Here is a 22,890-nt window from a genome sequence, read left to right as displayed (position 1 = left end):
CAGGTTTTATTCCTTGCCATCTCTTCTTGTCAGAGGGCCATCTATGTATTCTGATAAAGAAACTAACTGTAGAGTATCATATCTCTTAAAGAACTTTAAACATACCCATTCACATGTCTTAACTTGCAAAGTGCTCCTGTGAAAATATATCCTAAAGAATTATACTAAATAGAGGGGTTTTTTCCCCCTAAAAACGTGTGTCACTGTCCTAGGTTGGTGGCAGCACCATGATTCAGGCAAGAGTCATTGACTGCAGTAAAAAACCAAGAATGCCTCAGATTTGGGGCTGGGGATTTAGCTCAGCGGCTTAAGCGCCTGCTTTGCAAGCACATGGTCATGAGTTCAATCCCTGGTACCAATAAAAAATAAATAAAATAAAAAAAGAATGCCTTAAATTTGGGAGAACTGCACCTTTGACAGAGTTCTCTTGGGGTTTCATAGAAGGTAAACACAGCACTGTCACACTAAGTGCAAGACCTTGAGAACTAAATGTTCCTGAAAATCCAACCGGAGATGTATATATATAAACACTTAGCACAGTAGTACATAGAAATGGAAACGGCTTAATCAATGAGAGCTGTTATTGCTAATAGTTTAGTATTAGTGTATCTAGTGAAGGAAAATATTGAACTGGTAATCAGGGAACCTGAGATTTAGTCCTGGGATTGTGCCACTTAATAAGTAACTAATTAGTTGAACAACCTTTAGGTTGTAAAATTATTCTGGTCTTGAGTGTCAGCAAAATGAAGAGGAAGAGACAATTTCTAAGTTCCAAAAATCTATAACTCCATGATGAGTTTGGCTTCAAGCTTCATCAACTGAGCAAAGGTTGCTATATTGACAGAAATTAAAATGTCAAAACAACCAACTGGGGAAATCTAGATGTAGGAAATGTGCAATTAAAGTGTACAGATTATCGATTTTTATTATGTGTCCTAGTTCATTTTTTCTTGTTACTGAGACAAAGATACCCAACACCCAAAGTTAAAGGACAAAAGGTTTATTTCAGCTCACCATTAATAGAGGCTTCAGCCCATAGTCTGCCAGCTCCAAGGCAAAGTGGCATGGCAGCATGGCAGGGGGCATCACAGAGGAGAAATAGTCCATGGTAAGCAGACAGGAGACAGTGAAGCAGCAAGCAGCAGCACGAAGCCTGCCCTTCCCTTTTATCCCCTTTATCTGGCCTTTTGGGTAGTATCTTGTCATTATCCACATTCAGAAATTGGGCTAAACCAATTAGTGGACTAATTTAGTAATCACTTATTGCATGCTCCAGATTTAGATACCTCTGAAAAGCCCCACCTATAACTGCAGGAGGCTTTGGGGGATACCTAGACTTAAGTCAAAGCATTAAGCTATAATTGTCCTAATGATAGAGGGGCAAGAAACTTCCAGCCTGCTAGATGTCCGTGAGTTCATGCTCTCTAAACTCCAAGAATAAATTCTAAGAAAAATGGAGGTAAAGAGTGAAATATATTTATTAGAGAAAGAAAGCTTCTGTCAGAGAGAAATAGAAGGGGTCTTGAGTGAGTTACTAAGGACCCTGACTTTCTAAGAGATTTTTATAATGCAAAACCATGAGATGAGGTGGGTCCATGGTGGGAAAAAATGGGAAATCATATGGTGGGCAGGACGTGGGACAAAATTATGGGTCAACTAATAAGATTACAAGCATACTTGATCAGATATTGATTAAATGGAGATCATACAGGGAAGCAAGTCATACAGCAGGCCAGCATGAAACAGAACAGTGGCTGTTCCTGGCTTTCCTATCTAGACTATCACTGCCTATTGTTTATCCTTAGGGGAAGTACGTGGGTGCATTCTTTTCATCTTTTCTCTTGAGGTCTGGCCCTCATGGGTATGTCTGTGTCTTCCCCCACTGTTGGAATATATCCCTTCTGCACTGGCTCCCTCTGCACTAACATTGTTTTCTTGGCAAGTGTGAGGTTCGACTCCTGCTACCAAAAAACAAAACAAAACCCACTAACATAGTTATCATGTAACAATATAAGTAGCCAGTCACTTAAGTAAAATATACATAAATACTGAACAACTATCCACAGCTCATTTCTTCAAACTTTTCTTCTAGGACAGTTGCTGAGGACCAGCTTGATAAGTACAAGAGGACTACAATTAATATTTATAAATAGGCACAAAGTGAGTTGAAATTCTGTCCTAGGCTTACATAATTTGTACCAGAAGTCCTGGATGGCTTAGGGACAGATTAATTTTTAAGTCAGTGGCCAGAGTCCCAGCTAGCAAACAGTCTATGAAGTTCTGGAGCCTTAAAGCAAGATAGCATAGCAGCTGAGGACTTAACTCATGCATATAATGTCTAGCTCAGTAGTCGCAGTTAGCAGACAATCAGGTTACCAGTTAACCCTGATCTGTTCCTGTGTGATTTTCCAAAAATGTTCTGTTCTTTTCGGTTCTGGAAGCTGGACTGCACCAGCATTTCAGACCCACTGCTTCCTGCAGCCCACTGGCACGGAAGCCAATCAAGCTGTGCCCCTAATAAAAACCAAAGACATCCTGCCTCGTGATGCTGGCCTGTCATTGGGCTTTGACATCCTGGTGCCCCTTGTAATTAAAATACGCATTTGTTTGTGTTTTATGCTATTGGTGTACCTCTGAGCAGATCTGTGGCGCCAACAGACAGTGATGGTAAATCTTTCGGAGATAGAGTGCCCAAGTTGCAACCCCAAACCCACTTATTTATCACAAAGTGCTAATACTGCAACTTCACCTGAACATCTGCTCAGCAGCTGGGGTGACTTAGCTGGTGAATGGAGAGGGCTCCATATGCCCGCTGTGGCACCTGTACCATAGGTTCACCATCACTGTTGTAGGATTATCAGTCTGTGGCTATAACAGCACATTTATATCCTGTTTAATATTTCATTGTGTTAAAAAAAAGTGCCAATGCAAAAACTCAACAGGAACCTAGGTAATAATAAACTGGATGTTGGACTGGGGATAAGCTTAGTAGCACAGAGCCTATGTAGCAAGTGCAAGATCCTGTGTTCAATTCGCAGTACCAAAAATAAAATAAAATAAAAAGTAATATAAAATGGATCTCCATTAAGGAAAATAATTTTAGTCTAGAAGTTTTTTTTTTCTTTTTTTGTACCAAGGATTAAACTCATAACCTCATGCTTGCCAGGTAGCTAAATCTGCAGTCCCTTGCCTAGAAGTATTTTAAACATACTTTGAATAGATTTTCTAAACTTGATTTTTACTAACAAAATAGGGGAAAAAAACCCAAATATATCTAAGTCTTAACTTCTAGTACTTGTGAACATGATCTCACTTGGAAATTGTCTTTAGAAAATACATTTAAGTTAAGGATCTCAAGATGAAACCACTGCAATCTACAGTAGGCCCTAAATTCTATGATTTCTATCCTTACAATAGAAAGACGAGAGAGATTTATGGACAGAATTGTTGGGAAAAAGTGCATGTGAAGATGGAAGCATATTGGTGTTATATCTGGTCCCTGGGCCATTACTCTCTGGGTCTTCCCCCTGCTCTGTGTCCTGCAGCAATGAGTTGATGGAGTATCCTTTACTATGCCCTTCCAAAATGATATTTCTGCCTTTTGGAGTCAACCATGGACTGAAACCTCTGAAACCATGAGCCAAAATATATATTTCCCTCCTTTGAATTGTATATGTCAGGAGTTTTGTCCAGCAACAGACAAGCTGACTAATGTAATAATCAAGTGGAGTGGATTACACAAAGACCTGAGTACCATCAGGCGAGGATCACTGGGTCATTTTAGAAACATCTACCAACTTTTCCATTTACTGTTCTTTACCACTATCTATCCCCATCATTCTTAGTTACTATATATTTGGGGTCCCCCACAACCAAAATGTTACCAACCCCTTAAATTCATGCCCTTAGGTTCATTCGCCCACCACTGACCAAGAGTCAAAGTGTTACAGGTAGCTGAGTTAGATAAACATATTATAGGCAGTCACACAAGGCTGGACGGAGCCAGTGCAGAAGATCAGGTACCTTGCAACTATGGAGAGACAGACACTTCCACTGTGGACCAGACCTCAAGACAAAAGATAAAACAAATCACTCATATTCTTACTAAAGATAAACATCAGGGATTGATTTTTTTTTTTTTTTTTTTTTTTTGTCTTTTTCCTTTTTACCGGTACTGAGCTCACGACTGCCTGCTTGCAAGGCAGGCGCTTATGCCGCTGAGCTAAATTCCCAGGCCCCAGGGATTGATATTATAAATAAGTCTCTATCACTTTGAGGAAGCCAGAAGGAGCCACCAACTCAATCCACTACAAGAAAAGGCCCTGTTCTGTATTCATGCCCTCTTGCTATATGACTTGCTTCCCCATTTGTCCCCGAGCTAATCAATTTTACCTGAGCAATTATAATCTTATTGGTTGACCACATTTCTGTCCCACCGCATACTCACCTTGCAATTCCCCATTTTTCCCCACCTTGGGTCCACTTTACCTTGTGATTTTGTCCAGCAACAGAAAAGCTGACTAATGTAATATTCAAGTGGTGTGGATTACACAAAGAGCTGACTGCCATCAGGTAGAGATCACTGGGTCATTTTAGAATCACCTAAAAATCCCTGGAAAAGGCAGGGTCCTTAGTAAGCCATTTGGGACCCCTTCTGTCTTTCTAAGTCTCTCTCTCACAGAAGCCTTCTTTCTAATGATAAATATATTCTACTTTTCACACCCTTTGTCCCTAAAATTCATTTTTCGACTTTAGAGAACATGAACACATACCAGACATCTAGGAAGCTGGGAATTTCTTTCCTCTATATCAAAAGGAGGCCATATATTTTTGTGAAAAGAAAAAAAAATTATTCAAAGCTAGCTCCAAGGACACGGAAGGGTACATTTTCCTCAAATCACCATCTCACCATGACCAGATGGGCCTCGATCTTTTATATTAAGGAAAGTGGGGAAGGCACAGAGAGAAAATGTAAGTCTCCACAGTTGCTTTATCACACTGAGCTGTTTTCAACCCTTTGCCCTGGAAAAAGAAACCGGGTTCCTTTCCTGAGCTGGTGGTATGTGCATATTCAGTAGTTATTTTGGGCTGAGGATAGGAGGTAATATTGGCTTTGTGTTCAGCCTGAAGAAGTTTGGTGGTTATCTCTAGAAGAAAAAAAAAAATCTAACTTTTTAAAGTTTCATTTTGCAGTGCGAGTTACAAACCCATGACTTAAATTTTATTTCTTACCAAATGAAGAAAGCTTCAAGGGAATCTGTGGGTAACCACGCAGATTGCTTCAAAGTTCGGGGGTGTCTAGGGATACCTGACGATATGATTCTTACTCGTCTGGCGCATGTGCGCAGTGGGATAGAGTTACGTAGCCCAGTCTTGGCAGAGGTAGACGCATGCGCTGATTATGGCGCTGTGTAAGAATGTAAATGGGAGCTAACAATCTATATGAGAATTATGCATAAAGATGCAGGCGGCTCTTGCTCTTAGGTTCCTTGCTGCCTGCTATTGTTGCTGATGTTTTGCACAAGTGCGCTCTTTAACCTTGGGACTTAACCTGTGAAAATCTTCCTTGGGTCTCTGAGCCAGCACACACAATTAGTAATTATTCCAAGACTGATTCTACAGCTAATGTAGAGTGGAAGCAAAACTTGAACCTAGGTCTTTTACTAAACCAGAGCGGTTTTACTTATTTTTTTTGTATTTTTGTTTTATTTTTATTTTTTTAACTTATTCTGGACTTCTTAAACTGAGAAAATAAGCTTTCGCGCTTTCGATTTAAAAAGCAATAACTCTGGGACTGGGGATTTAGCTCAGTAGCATAAGAGCCTGCCTGGCAAGCATGAGGTAGTGAGTTTGATCCCCGGTACCACAAAATAATAAATTAAATAAATAAATAAATAAAAAGCAATAACTCCCGACTGTCACTTCCTATCAGATTACAATTTTCTCACAAGTTGCCACTCTGAGGTAAGAGTGGTTACTGAATTTTAACAGATAAGCAGAAACACAATTAGGTCTTTGAGCAAGTGCAAAACCTGGCTTTTCAGCTACTGGATTTTTTTTTCTTTTCACCCTTTTAAAACAGGGAGTCCGTTGTGCGCTAGGCACTTTGGGAGTTGTAGTCTTTAGTGGGTGGCACCGACTCACAAAACCCCAATCAGCAGCTAGCCAGCTGCTCTCCGTGCAGCGATTGGTTTGAAGTCAGCTGCGGCCCGCCCCACGGCGCCATCGCGCTATCTCTAGTGGCAGTGGCACAGTGAAGCGTGCTGTGACGGGGTGCAGGTCAGTGCTCTGTGCCTGATACGTCTCTGTGGACATGGCCGAACCTCAGCCTACGAGCAGCGGCCTCACTGACGAGGCCGCATTGAGTTGCTGCGCCGACGCAGACCCCAGCACCAAGGTGGGCACGGGGCGTCCTCCCGCGTGGCCCCTGGAGGGAGCATATCCTGGGGCTTCAGCCTTGGCTGGGCCTGAGGGGCGGGATTTGAACCCTGTCCGCCCATCGCTGCAGGCCGGCTGGCGTTGGGCGGACCAGAGTGGATTGGAAGAAGGGATAATGAATGGAGTCCCTTAGGAGCCACTGTGAGGACCTGCGAAGAATGTTCTTCGGATCGTTTCAAAAAGACTGCGGCCCGATTTCCCTTGACCTGTTTATTTTTGGGCGGTATTTGGAAGCCAGGCCACACCAGGGTCAAATTCCTTATCTCGTGGTTGTGCGTGTGGCCCAGAGCCGTTTCACTACTCCCGCGCAAAGGTCCCTGACAGTGCTGGGGCCTCCTAGTTTTCGCAGCCGCCCTAACAGCAGTTAACTCCTCCAGTCTCCTGGGATCGCTCCTTTGCTTGGTGTTGGCTATTGCTTTCAGCCACTCTTTGCCTTAGCGAAGTGTGGTGGCCCCAGGGGGCAGACCGTAGAGTTTAAATCTTAGAAATTCCCTGTCTGACTCAATCGTTTTAATAGTTGTGACTAAGAGGAATGATTGTTGAATTTGCAGGCTTTCACTTGCATAACACGATTGTATTGAGTCAGGGTAACTAACTCACTCAGGTATGATGCCTCCTGCCTTGTCCAAGGAGATGGGAGTTTAATGCTGTGTCATCAAAGTTTATTCTTGTGTAATCATCAGTGTCAGCACACGTTTGTATTCATTTATTTTCAAATTCCCAGAAGATTGATTTTGGGACTTTATACAAATCTCTGTCAAAAAGAGGCAGATAGATGGTCAACAACTTTCATCTTTGCCTTCAGGGCAGTCTGACATCTACTTGCTAAAGCTTTTGACCAAGACTTGCTAAATACTTAGCTTAGGAAAAATGTTAGTTACTACAAAATTAAGGGAGTAAGGAAAGGATGCTCACATGGTAGACTGAAGATAGATCGTGAAGGAAGTGTTGAATGTTACATCTATGAAAGTTGGATTTTATGTGGTAGGTGGTGGAGAATGATCCAAGATTTTGAAGCGTTTTGCAGCTTGGTAGCACTTTCTCATACTTAGCAATGGGTGGTCATTTTATATACCATAAATAAAATCAGTGTAAATTAATTTCCCACATAGCTGAGGGTTTTATGTCCTGGACTATTGGAAACAAACAAAAAAAGATTACAGGAGGTAGGGTAGTAACTTAGTGGTGGAAAGTATGTATTTGGTCTCAAGGTTCATTCTGCACACACACACAAAAGATTCCAGGAGCATTTAAAAATACACTTCCTGTGTTAGGTGCAATTGAGAGGCAAAAGAAAGGAAAAGAAACCTTTACTGAGGTTGTGGAGAGGAGCACACAACTTGTAGGGCTGGGCTCCTTCTCTGATGGGAGATAAGCAGGGTGGAGATTATATGACCTATGGTCAGGGGCGGAGTTTGGGGCGGGTGCTAATGATGTGTGAGGAACTAAAGAGGAAGTTGTGATCAGTGCTGGGGGCAGTGAGTGGTCATCAGGGAAATTGTTGTTTTTTGCTTTGGTCTTCTGCTGTGTTAGACCATTGCCATAGTATTCAGTAATTTGTACTAGGGCAGAAAGCTTTCCTTCCAGTCTTTTTGTTGTTAGGAAGGGGCTACAACTCTCTTAGAGTGCTTCATGCTGAATGAGGGCATTGTGTTGGGGATTGGGAGGGTTGATGGGACAATGGCTAATGCCCATGTAGAAGCTGGTACCAGGTGTTTTAGCCAGGACAGGAAGTTTATCATTGGTGAACGCTTGCATTCTACACTCAAGAAATCTCTAAAAAAAGTTTTAAAAGACGAGGTGCTATGAGGAGGCAGGTTATTATCATAACTAAAGGACCTAGGACAGGTAGGAAGAGTGCCTATGATCCAAATGTATTGCTCCACTAGGACCATGGTGAGGAAGAAGAGTATCCATGGCCTAGCTGTAGGTGCTTTTTGTTTAGGTAGTTCAGAGACTTTTTATCTTGTCCATGACAATTCCCAGCTCATTTATAAAGAAACAACATTCCGCTCCCAGCACAGCACAGGTCTCCCTCTTTTGCTGTAAAGACATTTAGAGCTCGCTGGTTCTGGAGAGTCCCTGCTGCAAGGCTAATTATATGGTTCTGGAGTGAGTGGACGGAGATGGTTATGTGTTGTAGCTATTGGTGAAGCTCCAGGGAGAGCTGATGATAAAGGTGGGCTGCCGTGCCTGTTCCCCACCCCAAGGCCAGCTGAGTACAGAGAGAATATTGAGGCCAACAAGAACTGAAACGTGGATGGCTGTTGTTTGTCAGGTGAAATGTGTACCGTGGAGTTGGGATGAGAAAAGATTTTTATGGCATCCTGAGAGTTTACTGTTAGGAATGGAACAGATAGGACTAGGGTACAAGATCTTGTCCATTGGTGAGGAAGGCATGTGTAGGCTCCTGTTTGCCAGCCAGGAAACCAGGCCTAGAGGCCGATGGCTATGTTCTGGTTGGAGGTAATGTTGTGAGTGCAGTGAGTGAGGAATGTCCTGCATTTGTTGAGAATAATTTTGACACAAAGATACCAGGAAAGTGAGGTTAGTTGGCCAGTCAGGAGGACTATAGTTAAAGAGAGGGCCCACTATGGCTGGATTTTGTGGATGGGATAGGTAAGAAGTGTTCCAGTATGTGGGGGCAGCCATTTAAACATTTTGTTGGTGTGGAATGCAAAGCCAGCACTCTGTAAGATTTGTGGAGTGTGATAAGGTAATGTATGCTGTGACAGAAGTTGGGGAATGGGTTGAGTTTGATGTGGAAATACTTGTGGCAGTGAGGTGGGTATTACTGGGGTGTTGATGGGGTGGGGCTATGGGTTTTACGCATAAAGTGAAGAAATTGCCTTGTGAGGTTGGATTACTTGGGTCATATTCATGATGGTCTTAGAAATAAAGGGCCCAAGTTTTGCCCATGAGATATTAGGATGTGATACATTTTAAAATTGTGAATCTTACCTGTTTTATACTGTTTTTCCCCATAAGTTGTGGCCGAGATGAATGGATCTGTTTCCTTTTTTTTTGCAGTGTGTGTGGGAGGGTAACAGGGATCAAACTCAGGACTTTGTGCTTGCCAGACAGGTGTTTGTGCTACTGAGATAACCCCCAGGCCCCATCAAATATTTCCTCTTGTGTGGATACTGATGGTTTCACATCTCAACTTGGCGAGGTAAAACTAGATAAATTAGGTCTCCTAGGAATATGGGAGAATCTGATTTGGTCCCATCAGAGGGTTAGGGAAGGCAGAGATCAGCATGTTGTTATAACAGGTGTTGGAAGAAGGAGAGGCTCGGGATAGAGTCAGCAAGAGGAGGGAGTTTTGGGGAGGTAGGAAGATTGCGGAGTAGGAATGGTTGGCCATACCTGAGTACAGAAGGGCTTAGAAAGGTAGGAGAATGAGGAAATGCTCTGAGCTTGGCTAACACTAAGGAAAGAAGTTGAGGCCAAGGTTGCTGTAGCTTTAAAATGAGTTTTATGAGGTGTGTTTTTCTGAGGCCATTTGCCTTTCCTACTTTTCCTGAGGATTGCAGATGGTATGGAATGTGTGGGTGCCAAGTGAGGTGTAAGCTTCAAGATACCTGTTGAGGGATCTGAGAAATAAAGGCTGGACCATTATCTAACTGGATACTCTGAAGTAGACCAAACCTAGGAATGATTTCGTGTAATAGGATTTTAATAACCACATCAATTTCCCTGGCCCCGGGAAAGGCTTCCATCTATTCTGAAAAGGTACAGACAAAGGTAAGAAGATATTTAAGAGTTTTGTGGTGAGGCTTGTGTGTGAAATCTACCCTGTCAGTCCTGACTAGGGGTGTACCCAACCCATGAAATTGGTGAGTAGGAAAGGAAGGGGGTGGTACGTGTCCCTGAGGAGAGGTTTTAACACAGACATGACAGGTGTGGGTAATCTGGAGGCTGATAGCTCTCAGAAAAGGATGTGTAACCTCTCAACCCAGCAACTTTGCTTTCCACCTCAAAAGAATACCTTCATCATGACTGCATTGAGGTCCTGCAGATGACTCCCACCCCTTTTCCTCACATTAGTAGCACACCTCTCTCTAGTCTTTGACACGTGGTTCATAGATGGCCATTTGACAAACACAGACAGTCAAAAAAAAGAGAGAGAGAGGTGAGAAGCAAAGTTGCTGGGTTGAGAAGCCTACAGGTTGCAATGGAGATGAAAGGGTCCTGCAAGAGGACTAGATGCACCTGTTGCATCAAGGCAGGGGGTGTTTTATGCAAAATAAGCTCATTTAGATGATGAGGTGAGTGTACTATAGTAGATAAATGGGAAATTTTTAGCTTCCTGTGTCAGTACAGCTGTGGCTGCCAGGGCTTGGAGACAGGGTGCCCATCCAAGTAGTCTGCTGCTTGAAAAGAAGGTCCCTACATAAGTGCCTGCCTGGCAAGTGTGAGGTCGTGAGTTCAATCCCCAGCACCAAAAAAGTAAAAAAAAAAAAAGAAAAGAAGATCCGTTTTTGTGCCCCAGTACACCTACAGCATTGTGACCTTGAGTGTACAGAGTGAAGGGTTGTGTGGGTTCAGGGAGAGTGAGGGCTGGACCTTTAAGAGAGCCTTTTTTAACTTATGAGAGGAGAAATGTATAGGAGAGTGGCCATGGGTTGTATGGGTAAAGTGTGGGATGAAGAACATAGGAGAAGATCATCAGCATATTGAAGGAGAGTACTGGGTTTGAGGTCAAGAGCTTTTAAGGTCAGCAGCAAGGCCTTGGCTAAAGAAATGAGGATGGTCTCTGAATCCTTGAAGGAGCACCACGCAGATGAGTGGTTGAGACCTGAGACTGTCTGGGTCAGTCCACATAAACGCAAAGATATCCTGACAATCAGGGTATGGGGGATGGCGAAAAAGGCATCTTAAGGTCTAGGATTGTGAAGTGAGTGGTGGAGGGAGGAATATGAGAGAGCATAGTTTAAGGGTTTGGCACCACTGGGTGAACTGGGATAACAATGTCGTTAATTACCCTTGTAATTACCAGGAAACATTAGGCTTGAGTACTTTGAGAATGGGAGTATTGTAGGGTGAATGGGTAGGTTTGAGAAAACCATTGTCCAGAAGGTGCTTGATTACAGGTTTGAGCCCCTGTTGATGTTTGGGAGCTCTAGGATATTGGGGAACACAAGGAAAGATTGAAGGCTCCCTGAGACAGATTAATACAGGTGTAGCATGGGTAGCACGGGTAGGTTGGAGGTGTCCCAGACTATGGAATTGACAAGAGAAAGAGGAAGACGAGGGGATGGATCAGCAGCACACTGTGATGGCATGTGGAGGATGAGAGCTGTGGGGAGGGAGAAAGTAAAGGAGAAGTTAAGCTTTTGGAGAAGATCCCTACCCCAAAGGAGTGTGGGACATGTTGGTATTACCAGAAAGCTATGGGTGAAGAAAGGAGGTTGGAACCAGTAGGGTTTGTGTCCCATTTGTAGAGGCTGTGTAGGTTCGCCATCCACACCCACTAGAGAGACTGTGGATTCAATACAGCGGCCTGAAAACTCAGGAAGAACACTATATGTGGTCCCCGTGTCTACAAGTACAGAGAGTGTCTTACCCAAGATCTCCAGTGAGACCCAGGGCTCCAAGGAGGATACCTTAATGGAAGCCATGGACCCCGAGCCTTGTCAATCTTTTTAGTGGCAAGTCCAGGTAGATCAACCAGTGATGAATCCAGTAGTTATGAGATCTCCTGTGAGAACAAGGAATTGGAGGATGGCTTACCCACTCTGTAGGGGCAAGGACAGTCACTCTTCCAGTGGCCATTGAGGTTGCAGAGGTGGCAAAGCCCTGGTGGCGGTTGTGGATTAGGGCATTCTCTTGCCCAATGTCCTTTGCCACACTTGAAGCATGGTCTGGGAGGGGCTCAGGCAGCTCCATCTTGTTTTGGTTTACCTGTCTTAGGATCCCCAAGTGCCAGTGCTACAAGAGCATTTTGATATTTAGCATGTTTCTTTTTTGTGTGCCTCTTTTTCTTCCTTTTGAGTTTTATCTCTGTTGTTGAAAACACAAAACAGCCATACTAAGAAGGTCTTGCTGTGGAGTTTGAGGACCAAGTTCAACCTTTTGTAGTTTTGCCTGAATGTCAGGGGCAAACTGAGAAATAAAATAAGGATTAATAATAATTGTTCCTCCCTGAGAGTCTAGGTTTGCATTAGTAAACTTAACTAGGGTGTCCCTAAGACATGTGAAGAACATTGCAGGGTTTTCATTAGTCTCTTGGACCTGTTCTAAAAGCTTGTTATAATTAGTATGTTTGTGAGCTATTTTGTTAAGGCCCACAATTACATATTCAGTTATCTTATGTACTTTATAGGCACCCTCTCCATTTTGATAATCCCAGGCTCAGGCACCATAGCAGGCCCAGGGTCATTTTCAGCAGTATTTGCTTTATGTGTATGATTGGCCTTTTGTCTGGCTGCTTGCCATATTTGAGTCCTCTCTTGTGAGGTGAGGTGGTGTTTAGACATCCTTGAAATGTAAGTCATAACAATTAGTTATAAATTTAAACTCAAGTTTATGGGTCAGCACAAAAGGAACCTAATTTATGGTTTACCTGAGATAGGTTGGCAAGGGAAAAAGGAACATGGATACTAGTCTCTCAGGAACAGCCTGTTTCCAAAGGGAGAATCAAAATTGAGGCTGAGAAGGCTGTGGAGTGGGAAGTATAGATGGCTACCGAGCAGCCAATTGCCCAACAGACATCTGTGGGCAGGAACAGGGTGATCATAAAATGGCCACTTGTCACCATGTGACAGGGAAGCACAAGATGGCGACTGGGTACCATGTGACCCACAACAAATTGGCAGCTTCTGGTCATATGGTGAGGGAGCACAAGATGGTGATTGGTCATCATGCGACCTGCAACAAGGTGGCTGCAATTGGTTACATGATGGAGAACAAGATGGTAACTTGTGACCTGCAACAAGATGGCTGCTGTTGGTCACATGATGAGGGGCTGCAAGATGGCAGCTGTCTACCATGTGACCTGTCACAAGATGGTGGCAGGCTGCCACATGGTGTAGGACCACAAGGTGGTGACTTGCAGCAAGATGGCTGCTGAGGACCACATGGTATGGTGTTGCAAGATGGTAGTTAAATGCCATGTGGTTTGCTAGGTGACTAAGAGACATGAGATCAAGTGTGGTGAGCTGGAGGGGAAAATGGCAATGGAGGAGGAGGGAGAAGAGGGGCTGTCTAGTGAGATGGATGGCTCAGGTTGAAGGGATTGAGTCTGAGATTGGGGAGAGGGAGTAAAGGAAGAGTTAGAGGCCACTGGAGGTGAGGAGAGAGAAGAGGGTGAAGGAGGGGGCTTAGGAACCTCCGGCAGAGACGCTGAGGAGTTTGTGCTTGAGAGTGGGGGGAAGAGGGAATACAGGTAGGAGGCATGACATCTGAGGGGTCCGGGGTGGGAGGAAAGGAGAGCATCTGGTGGGGTAGAGTGAGCCACAAGGACTGGGCCACCCCATGTGACTGAGTAAGAGATGGCCATGTCCTCCGAGTGAAAAAGGCCTGGACGTAAGGGATATCTGACCAGTTGCCATTGCAATGACAAAAGTTATTTAAACCTCGAAGGATGGAGGGGTCCAGAATTCTCCCTTTAAGCCACCCAAGCCACCTGACAGTAAAAGACCAGCTTTTTGAGTAAGTTTTCCAGAGACCAAGAGTGTCAAGGTTGGAAACCAGGCATCCCAGCGGTGTGTTTGTTGGAGGATGGAAAAAAGTATTCCCCATAGTGACAAGTTAGAGGTGAGCCAGGAGCTATGGCTAAAAATAGCCGGGGTCCCTGTTCTGCGAGTGTGACAAGAAACCCTACGTCCATTCTCAGTGGCCATCACTGAGAGTGTTGGGGTGGGGGTGTCCCAGAGGACCAGAGGGTAACAGCCCTGCGTTGGGGTTTGAGGGCAGTAGTCCTGCCCAAGAGGTGCATGAGAGCTGTTATCTCTGCCCAAGGGACATGCAGGAGATTTCCTGAGCTCATGCATTTCTGAGACTGAGAAACTGAGGCAGGGAGCCCCAACTGAGAGGTGGCTCAGCTGTGACAAATGAGGTGGATCAGTGCTGGATGTAGGCTAGCAATGCAAATAGGCAGGTCCCAGAGGAAGGAAGGGCGGCTCGTATGCAGGGGAGCTCACAATCAGAGGTAACCCTGGGAGCCACATACACTGCTAATCTGAGTCAGACGGCACCAATGTTGGGGGTTTTTTGGTTCAATAGAGCGGTGAAAGAAAGAAAAAGAAGCCTTTTTTGAGGACATGGAGAAGAGCACACCACTGGTAAGCCTAGACCCCTCCTCTGACGGAGACAAGAAGGGCCGGGGTTACATGACCTCTGGCCAGAGGCAGAGTTTGGGGTGCGTGTTGATGATGCTTTAGGAAATGATTGAAAATTTCTTTGAGGGCTCTGGAAAAGAAAGAGAAAGTTATAATCAGGGCTGAGGAGGAAGTGGTCATCAGGGAAAGTGTCCTTTTTGCTCTGGCTTTCTGCCATGTTAGACCACTATAGTATTCAGTAATTTATTCTAGGGCGGCATTTTTCCCCCACCTCAGTAACTGGGCATTGAACCAAGATCCTTCATGCTTAACTAAATTCCCAGCCTTTTAAAAAAAAATTGAGAAAGACTTCTGCTTGCCCGTCCTGGACTTGAACTTGGTATCTTCCGACCTCAGCCTACTGAAGTGCTGAGATTATAGGTAGGCTTCCTTGATTTACATTCCACATCACTTAATTACTTACTTCCACACTGTTTAAATTTCTCTTGATGATTTAAAATAGTTAACCCTAACCCTAACCCTAAGAAGATTTAGACGGAGAGATGTCGGGTGATTGACCATAGATGAGTTCATACCGTCAGCCTCTAACCTGTCTGCTTTTGGGTAGTGATTCAAGCAGTGAGTTTGGAATTTGCTATGAATTGGAAAAAAGCTTTTTTTCAATGCATTAAATTCAGGTTGATTGTTGATTGTCCTCTATATGCAAAAATCATGGTAGGAACTTTGGGGAGTACTGGGCTAAAGGTCCCTTCACCAAACATACCCCATCTGTACATAAGGTAGACCTGAGATTAATGGACTGATGGAATTACAAAGCACTCTGGGAACACAGTGATTGAGCTGATATTAAAAGAGAGGAGACAACTAGATAAGAAAGAGTTTAATGTGGGCACAGAAGGCGTCACCACAGAGAAGGCTGTGACAGCTCTTTGCAGACACAGGGTGGGTTCTGCTTGATAATAGGCTCTGATGGGGAAGGGAATTTGGGGGCTGATGTAAGCTAATTTATTTTGTGAGAGTGCAGGCAACTGGGTAGATCTTTACGTGCATGAACTTTGGCAAAGACTTTTGGGAGGCAGAACCATAGGGACTTCTGGGAAGAAGGAGCTAAGCACCCCGATGATTCAGCATTGCACGCTGCCATGACTGGGGGCCCCAGGCAGGGCCCTATAATCCCCATCACTTGTGTGTTAAAGGGTGCTCATTGTCTCTCTGGCTACTTCCTGCTGAACGAGGGTGGCCCGGGACCTAGGGAAAGGGGGTCTGGGTTGAGGGGCCTGTTGCATCCGAGTTTGCAAGGTAGTTGTGTCACCCAGGAAGGATTTCTCTCGAGGTGAACCCCTGTATTTTGGCTTGGATGAACCGTGAGAGGAGTCTGAGATGTCCAGCAAGACTTGGGGCTCTGAGAGAGCTACCTCGGTGAGGGCTGTGGGCACTGAGCCCTATCAATCTTCTTCATCGGCGATGCAGAGCAGATCAGCTGGTGATGAGTCCGAGGTGGCAGTGTCTTATCCTGTGAGGGCAGGGAAGGTGAGGCTGACCCACTCTCTGGGGGACAGGGCAGTCGTACTTCCAGTGGCCCCGCTTGATTGCAGATGGGACCAGTTCCCAGTCATGGCCACAGGTCAGGGCAAGCTTGTGTCCAGTACTGTTTTCTGCTGCACTTGAAGCATGGAAGGGGCGGGGCTTGGGTTTTTTTCTCCTCTGGCCTGTGTTTTATCTCAGGTCTCAAGTGCTGCAGCTGCAGCTGGCATGGCCAGAAATTGGCCTTGGAGTTTTAGCCTGGAATACAACTTTTTAAGGTCATCCTGTTTTTTGTCTATTGTTGAAGGTGTGCAAAGCCACATCTAGGAGGTTTCCCTGGGGGAACTGAGGACCAAGGTTGGACCTTTTGAATGTAGTCTGAATGTTTGACGCCAGCAGAAGTAAGTGGGTATTGGGGAGGTTAAGTTTAGTGTTGAGGTTGTTAAAAGCATAGGCTGAGGAATGCAGATTCAGAAATCAAAAGCAATAGTTGGTAGAAACTCAGTGTATTTTGTATTAATAACAGTAAGACAAATAATAAGCAAAGTTGCTTGCTGTAGGCCACACATTATGCTAAGCACATTCATGCATTATTCCATTTACATTTCAGCTCAACCATAGGAGCTAGAAACTATAAATTACCCTCAATTTAAAGGCGCAGAAGCTGAGATTCAAGGAGATTAATCTTAAGGTCCCATTTGTAGAGCCAGCATTTGAACTATATTGCCTCTCAAAAATAATTCCTCACAATTTGTCTGGTCTGTCTTCCTCTTCCTGTGAGTGAGATATAAAAGGCCTTCTGTGATATTGAAGAAATGAGCGGTGACCTTGGGTGCAGCTTGGTTAGAAGTATATCATCTCATAGCTGTATAAGTTAGAAGTCTGACGTGGGTCCCACTGGTTCAAAACGACGGTATTGAAAGGGTTGTGTTCCTCACTGGAGGCTACGGAGAAGAATCAACTTCTAAATTCAGGTTGTTGCCTGAGTGCAAATCCTTTCAATTATAGAACTGAGGTCCTGGTTCCCTGCTGGCTCTTCCTTGTCTGCCAGGAGCTGGTGGAGGTCTGCCTTTAACTCCTTGTATCGTCTCAAGCGAGTAGCTGGAGTAAACTCCTTCTCACCCTTGCCGTCTGTCTGACTTCTCTGTCACATCTCTGCCTTCTTTGCTATCTCTGACTTTTTTACCCTCCTTTTTTGCTTTTAATGTCTCTGGCGAGTCCACTGAACGTACCTCACTGCACTAAACCAATCCCCCTATTTTAAGGCTGCCTCATAACCTTTAATTCCATCTGTAAAGTCCCTTCCAGCAGCACGTAGGTTCATGTTCGGTAAAATGATCAAGGACGTCTTTAAAGTTTAGTTCTTATCTACAACTCCCTCCAGACACTGGCTGAGCACTGAGTCTACTGTAGAGAGGATGGCTTAGCCCCACGAGGCCTGTCACGCAGAGCCTCTGAAGTGCCAGGGTCTGGTCTGATGAGCACACAGGTCTTGCCTGGAAGTTGGCCTCCCTGGGGAAACATCCTAACAGACAGGGAATCTGTGGGGATCACCCATTAGCTGGAAGAGGGAGAGGGTTGCTGTTTTTGGAGTGTTCTCTGTGACTTGTTTTAATCTGAGCTCACACAAGCATATTACATGAGAGTCATCTTGCTGCTTTATAAATGTTTTATTTTTAAAATTTTTTGAAAAATGACAAAAAAAAAAAGATTTTGGTTTCAGTTCATTGCAGGCAGAGAGCGACTTTGTAGGTATTTTTTGGACTATGTTCAACAAAGGAGACCCCAACCCTAGCTCTGAAGGCTAGGCCAGTACACACTGATCAAGAACTGATCTCTCTTTCTCACCTGCTTATTAAAACTAAAACCATTAGGAGAGCAGTCCAGGCTAAGGAAAGTGATCTGCATATTCTGAAGACATGGAACGCAGGGCCTTATATGTGATTATAAGATACAATGTTTTTTGTTTTTATTTGGAGACAGGGTCTCAATTAGCAAGACAGCCAGGTGTGGTGGCTCACGCTCAGGAGGCTAAAGCAGGAGGATCATTTTTGAGTTTGAGACCAGCCTGGGCTACAAAGAGAGCTCAAGGCCAGCCTGAACTGCATAAGCGAGACCCTGTCTCAAAAAGACAAAAAATAATAATAATAAAATAAAAGTAGCACAACAGAAGAGTATCATTTTCTAGCAATGCAGGATGAATGAAGTGTTTATAAGAGATGAATTATGGGGAAAAGATAGCTATGCAGCTGCAAAAGCGTGCTTGAATTTTCAGGCCTTACTGTTATCCTTGTGGGCATTTGGAGTTCAGTCTCAATAGGGTAGTCTCTGAGGAACCATGTAGAAGGTGCTCTGTCCCACTAAAGGAGCAAGGAAGCCTGACTTTTTTAAATCTACCATTGGTTGAGGGTCGTTCCTGGCATTCTTTTGTGATTTTTTTTTTTTTTTTTTTTGAGAGTGGGGCTTAGTATGTGTTTTGGGCTGGTCTTGAACTCACTATGCAGCCTAGGCTGGCCTCAATCTTGGAGCCAGCCTCCTGCCTCAGCCTCCCAGTGCTGGGATTCCAAGTGTGCACCATCACTCTTGGCAGTTTTTGAGCTGACCCACACAGGGCCCTGCAACCAGAAAATACTAGTGGAGAGCTGCAGGTCATAGGTGATGGGCATGCTGGATTTTTATGATAGGCTCTAAGTACAGGTTTTCTCGTTTTTCACCTTAACTTTGTGTTATAATGGTGAACTGTTTATACATTGTTAAGAATAGTTAATGTTGCCAAGAAGTGGCAAAAGTTGAAGGTATTTAATATATATGCTGTTTGTCTTTAGGATTTTCTGTTGCAGCAGACTATGCTACGAATTAAGGATCCTAAGAAGTCGTTGGATTTTTATACTAGAGTTCTTGGAATGACGTAAGTAAAATATATATTAGCACCTAATATTTAAATCAATAGCATTGCAAAGTGTGTTTCAAAAGTAACAGAGGTTAGTTTCAGCCAAGAATCTGTAAGGAGTCCTGACTAGGTAGGGCTTAGGAGTAAGTGCCTTTATTTTGGCCAGGCTCAAATACATTTTCTTCAAATTCCCTTCTCCCTGAGAGGTGCCAGCTAAATCCTTAATATGTTCAAACCCTTTTTGATATTCTGACCATTTTAGCCTCTTGGGCGGGTGGGTTGTTTGTTTGATTTCCTCATTACATGGGATTGAACCCAAGACCTTTGCCCTGAGCTACATTCCCAGCCATTTGTAATACTTTTTATTTGAGACAGGGTCTCATTAATTCTCTAAGTTGCCCTGCCTCAGCCTCCCAGAGAATTGCGATCACAGGCACATGGTACCACCCCGCTGGCTTAGCCCCTTGTTTATTGCAGAAAATGTAAATATAAGGGCAAATTACTTGGAAAGAGGATGAGTTTACTTAACCCTGCGCTGTTTCATTTTTTTTGGATTGCATTATTGTTTGCTAAACATCCATTGATCTTAGCGTCTTTAAAACACATTTATGTTTTTTCTTCCCCATTGTTATTGAAGTACAACTGACATATTTTCTTGGTTCATTTCCCTAAATAACATGTTTTTGGCTTGCTTTTAATAACATATGTGTTTGTATAGAATAAGTTATGTTTCATTTATATCTAAATTGACATTGAGAGAACAGTTTAACTAATACATATCTATGTTTAGAAAATTTGACCTATTTGAAAAAAAAGAGGGGAAATCAGCTTTTCCTGTTAATGATATATGCTTGTCATATTTTAAATTTCAGGCTACTCCAAAAATTAGATTTTCCTACTATGAAATTTTCTCTCTATTTCTTGGCTTATGAGGATAAAAACGATATCCCTAAAAATAAAAATGAAAAAATAGCATGGGCATTCTCCAGAAAAGCTACACTTGAATTGACACAGTGAGTATGAATAACATTTTGTTTTATTTTTATTTTTTATTTTTTTCTTAGCAATTTAATTAAATCATCAAACAATTTTGTACTTAACCTTTGAATTTTAAGGCTTTTTTTTTTTTTTTTGGTACTGGGAATTGAGCTCATGATCTCTCACTTGCCAGGCAGGTGCTGTGCTGCTAAGCTAATTCCCAGCCAAAGTTTTAAGGCATTTTTATAACCTGAGCATTAAAAACATATAAATAAGCATTTTTAAAGTTATTTTTTATTTTTATCTATTTTTCATAATACTAGGGATTGAGCCCAGAACTTTCACATTGAGCTGTGTCCCCAACCCTGTTTTTTATATTTCTGTTTTGAGATAGGAGTTTGCTAAGTTGCCAGTGCTAGGCTCAAACTTGTGACCCTTCTGCCTCAGCCCTTCAGAGTGTCATTATAGCCAGGGATTTAGCTCAGTGACGTAAGAGCCTGCCTGGCAAGTGCAAGGTCATGAGTTTAATTCCTGTACCAAAAAAAATAAAATAAAATAAAACCAGAGTGTGAAAACAGGCCTGTGTCACCATGGCTGGATTGCTTTTTATTTCTTAACAGTTTTTTCTCCACACTCTTTAACAACTGCCAAAAAAGGATTTGTTTCCAGATCTGTGATTCAATGGTACCCTTGATTCAAAACAAAGCTTCAGAGTCAGACAGACCTAGACATGGGTCTTAACTCTGACAATCTATGACCTTGAACAAACTAAGTCACCTCTCTCCAGGTGGCCATCTCATCTATAAATGAAGTATTCAAAGCTAGCCTGTGGAGCCAGGTGGTGTAATCCCAGCACTTGCGAGGCTGAGGCAGGAGGATCATTGCAAGTTTAAGACCAGCCTGAGTTACAAAGTGAGCTCAAGGCCAGCCTGAACTGCATGGCGAGACCCTGGCTCAAAAAGAGAAAACAAAGCAAAGCAAAACAAAAAACTAGCTTGTGCAGCTCTTTTGAGGGTTTAATGAAATACGAAGTACTTAACACAATCAATGGAAGCTCTTGTCCAGGTGCCTCTTTTTACTGTCTCTTTCATGAAAGTCATACATTTCCTGTTTGCCCTTTCAACAGTTGAAAATTTCAGTATTTGTTGTAGCGGGGGCCACGCCAAGTGTGTGAAGTAGTATGTGTACGTGGAAAGATTTCAAAGGCAGATTTCTTTTCAGAATGTCTGCTCTGTAGGACAGAACTGTAAGTTACGTTTTGCCTTCTTTCGTAGCAATTGGGGAACTGAAGATGATGACAACCAGAGTTACCACAATGGCAACTCAGACCCGCGGGGATTTGGTATGTTTGTCTGTTTGTATGTAATACCAATATATGTGGATTTACGGGCTTTTGTATGGTGTGCATCTAAACCAGTCATGGTGTAAATGTCAAGTATAATCAGTTCAGTAGAAATCTGGTTTATTTTCTATAAATCTTTATTTAGCGCTGTATAATTTCAGAATCAATAGTCTACACACACTTTTCTCGTAGTTTTACTCTTTAAGTCTTAGTATTATATTTTCAGTAGATTTTTTTTAATCAATAAAAACCTACCCTGTTTCTGCTAGTGTACACTTCTTCCTTGTTCTAAAATCTCTCAAATTAGCACGACAGAATTATGGGCTTCCGGAGGTTGCTATATAGTGAATGCTGAGAGCAATCTATTCTGCATGAGCAGATGATTACGCTTTTATTGGTGTAGTTTTGTTTTTGTTTTGGTGGGTTTGTTTGTTTTTGGTTTTCAGATGCCTTATGTTTTGCATTATGTGTTGGAAACCACTTGTGGTGGTTGAACCTCTTGTAATTACTTCTTCCTTTTCTCTATTTTTATGGTGGGGCCGCTGGTGTCACCTAAGGTCACATTGGAATTGCTGTTCCTGATGTATATGGTGCTTGTAAAAGATTTGAAGAACTGGGAGTCAAGTTTGTGAAGAAACCTGATGAGGGTGAGTCTGCTGCTTTCTGTGCTCGTGCCTTGCTTCGGTTAAGCCGTGTTCCTCAGCACCCACTGTGGGCTCGGTTGTGCTGAAACTGTTACAGGTAACGGGCGTCTCCTTCAGCCTGCTTAAGGAAAGAAGAAAAATTAGGAGAATATCCGGGTATTCTAGGAAGCAGAAAGAACAACTAGGGTGCTTCACACAGACTGGACGCAGGGTCTGGAGAGCCATCAAATCTCAGGCTCTTTCTCCCAGTCTCACTTAATTTCAGTCTCTCCTCGGCCACCAGTTTCACTATTTCGAGGTATATTCTGGACACTCAAAAGTAACCTTCTTTAAGTCTTTTTAAGTCAGTTATTAGTAGTAGATTATCTAGCAATTCCTTGCTCATTATTTACAATCTTTCTGTGTATGTGTGTTTTAGGTGTGGCTATTAGGGTAGCATATATCTGGATTTTGTTGGCTTTACGTGTATTATGATTATTTTCCTTAGATCTGTTTCTGATACTGGATTTTATTTCAATTTTAATTTGAAACATTAATTCAATGCATAATATCCAGATCACTTCTCCAAGAGGACCCATTCTCCTCTACTAACCTTATATTATTGTTACCTAGACTGCCGTGTTACTCATTTCCTTTTTCTTTGAGCTTGCCTTTTAAAAATATAATGGTAAATATGTGAAGCTATTTTGATCATCTTTCTCTGTACATCTCTTATACTATAATCTGAAACTTTCTGTCTTTATTTGAAATACCTCAAAATTGTTTTCAAGAAGTTTGCAAGGCAAAACTCTT

At 43.1% G+C, this 22,890-nt stretch overlaps 1 protein-coding gene across 1 annotated transcript in view; it reads left to right on the top strand.

Annotated features, from left to right (window-relative positions):
• The first annotated feature begins 6,216 nt into the window (after positions 1-6,216).
• The window catches only part of Glo1 (glyoxalase I), a 20,002-nt gene continuing 3,328 nt past the window's right edge, over positions 6,217-22,890 (top strand). Inside the window, exons 1-5 of the mRNA XM_003473677.5 lie at positions 6,217-6,397; positions 19,070-19,152; positions 20,007-20,147; positions 21,387-21,454; positions 22,012-22,101. Of these exons, the coding sequence (XP_003473725.1) occupies positions 6,314-6,397; positions 19,070-19,152; positions 20,007-20,147; positions 21,387-21,454; positions 22,012-22,101 (466 nt within the window). The 5' untranslated portion in view covers positions 6,217-6,313. The remainder of the gene's footprint in view (positions 6,398-19,069; positions 19,153-20,006; positions 20,148-21,386; positions 21,455-22,011; positions 22,102-22,890) is intronic.

Source organism: Cavia porcellus, unplaced genomic scaffold (assembly GCF_034190915.1).
Source record: "Cavia porcellus strain 051 isolate PalLab524CR breed Dunkin Hartley unplaced genomic scaffold, mCavPor4.1 scaffold_28, whole genome shotgun sequence".
Taxonomy (NCBI): Eukaryota; Metazoa; Chordata; class Mammalia; order Rodentia; family Caviidae; genus Cavia; species Cavia porcellus.
This window is presented reverse-complemented; position numbering and strand designations above follow the sequence as displayed.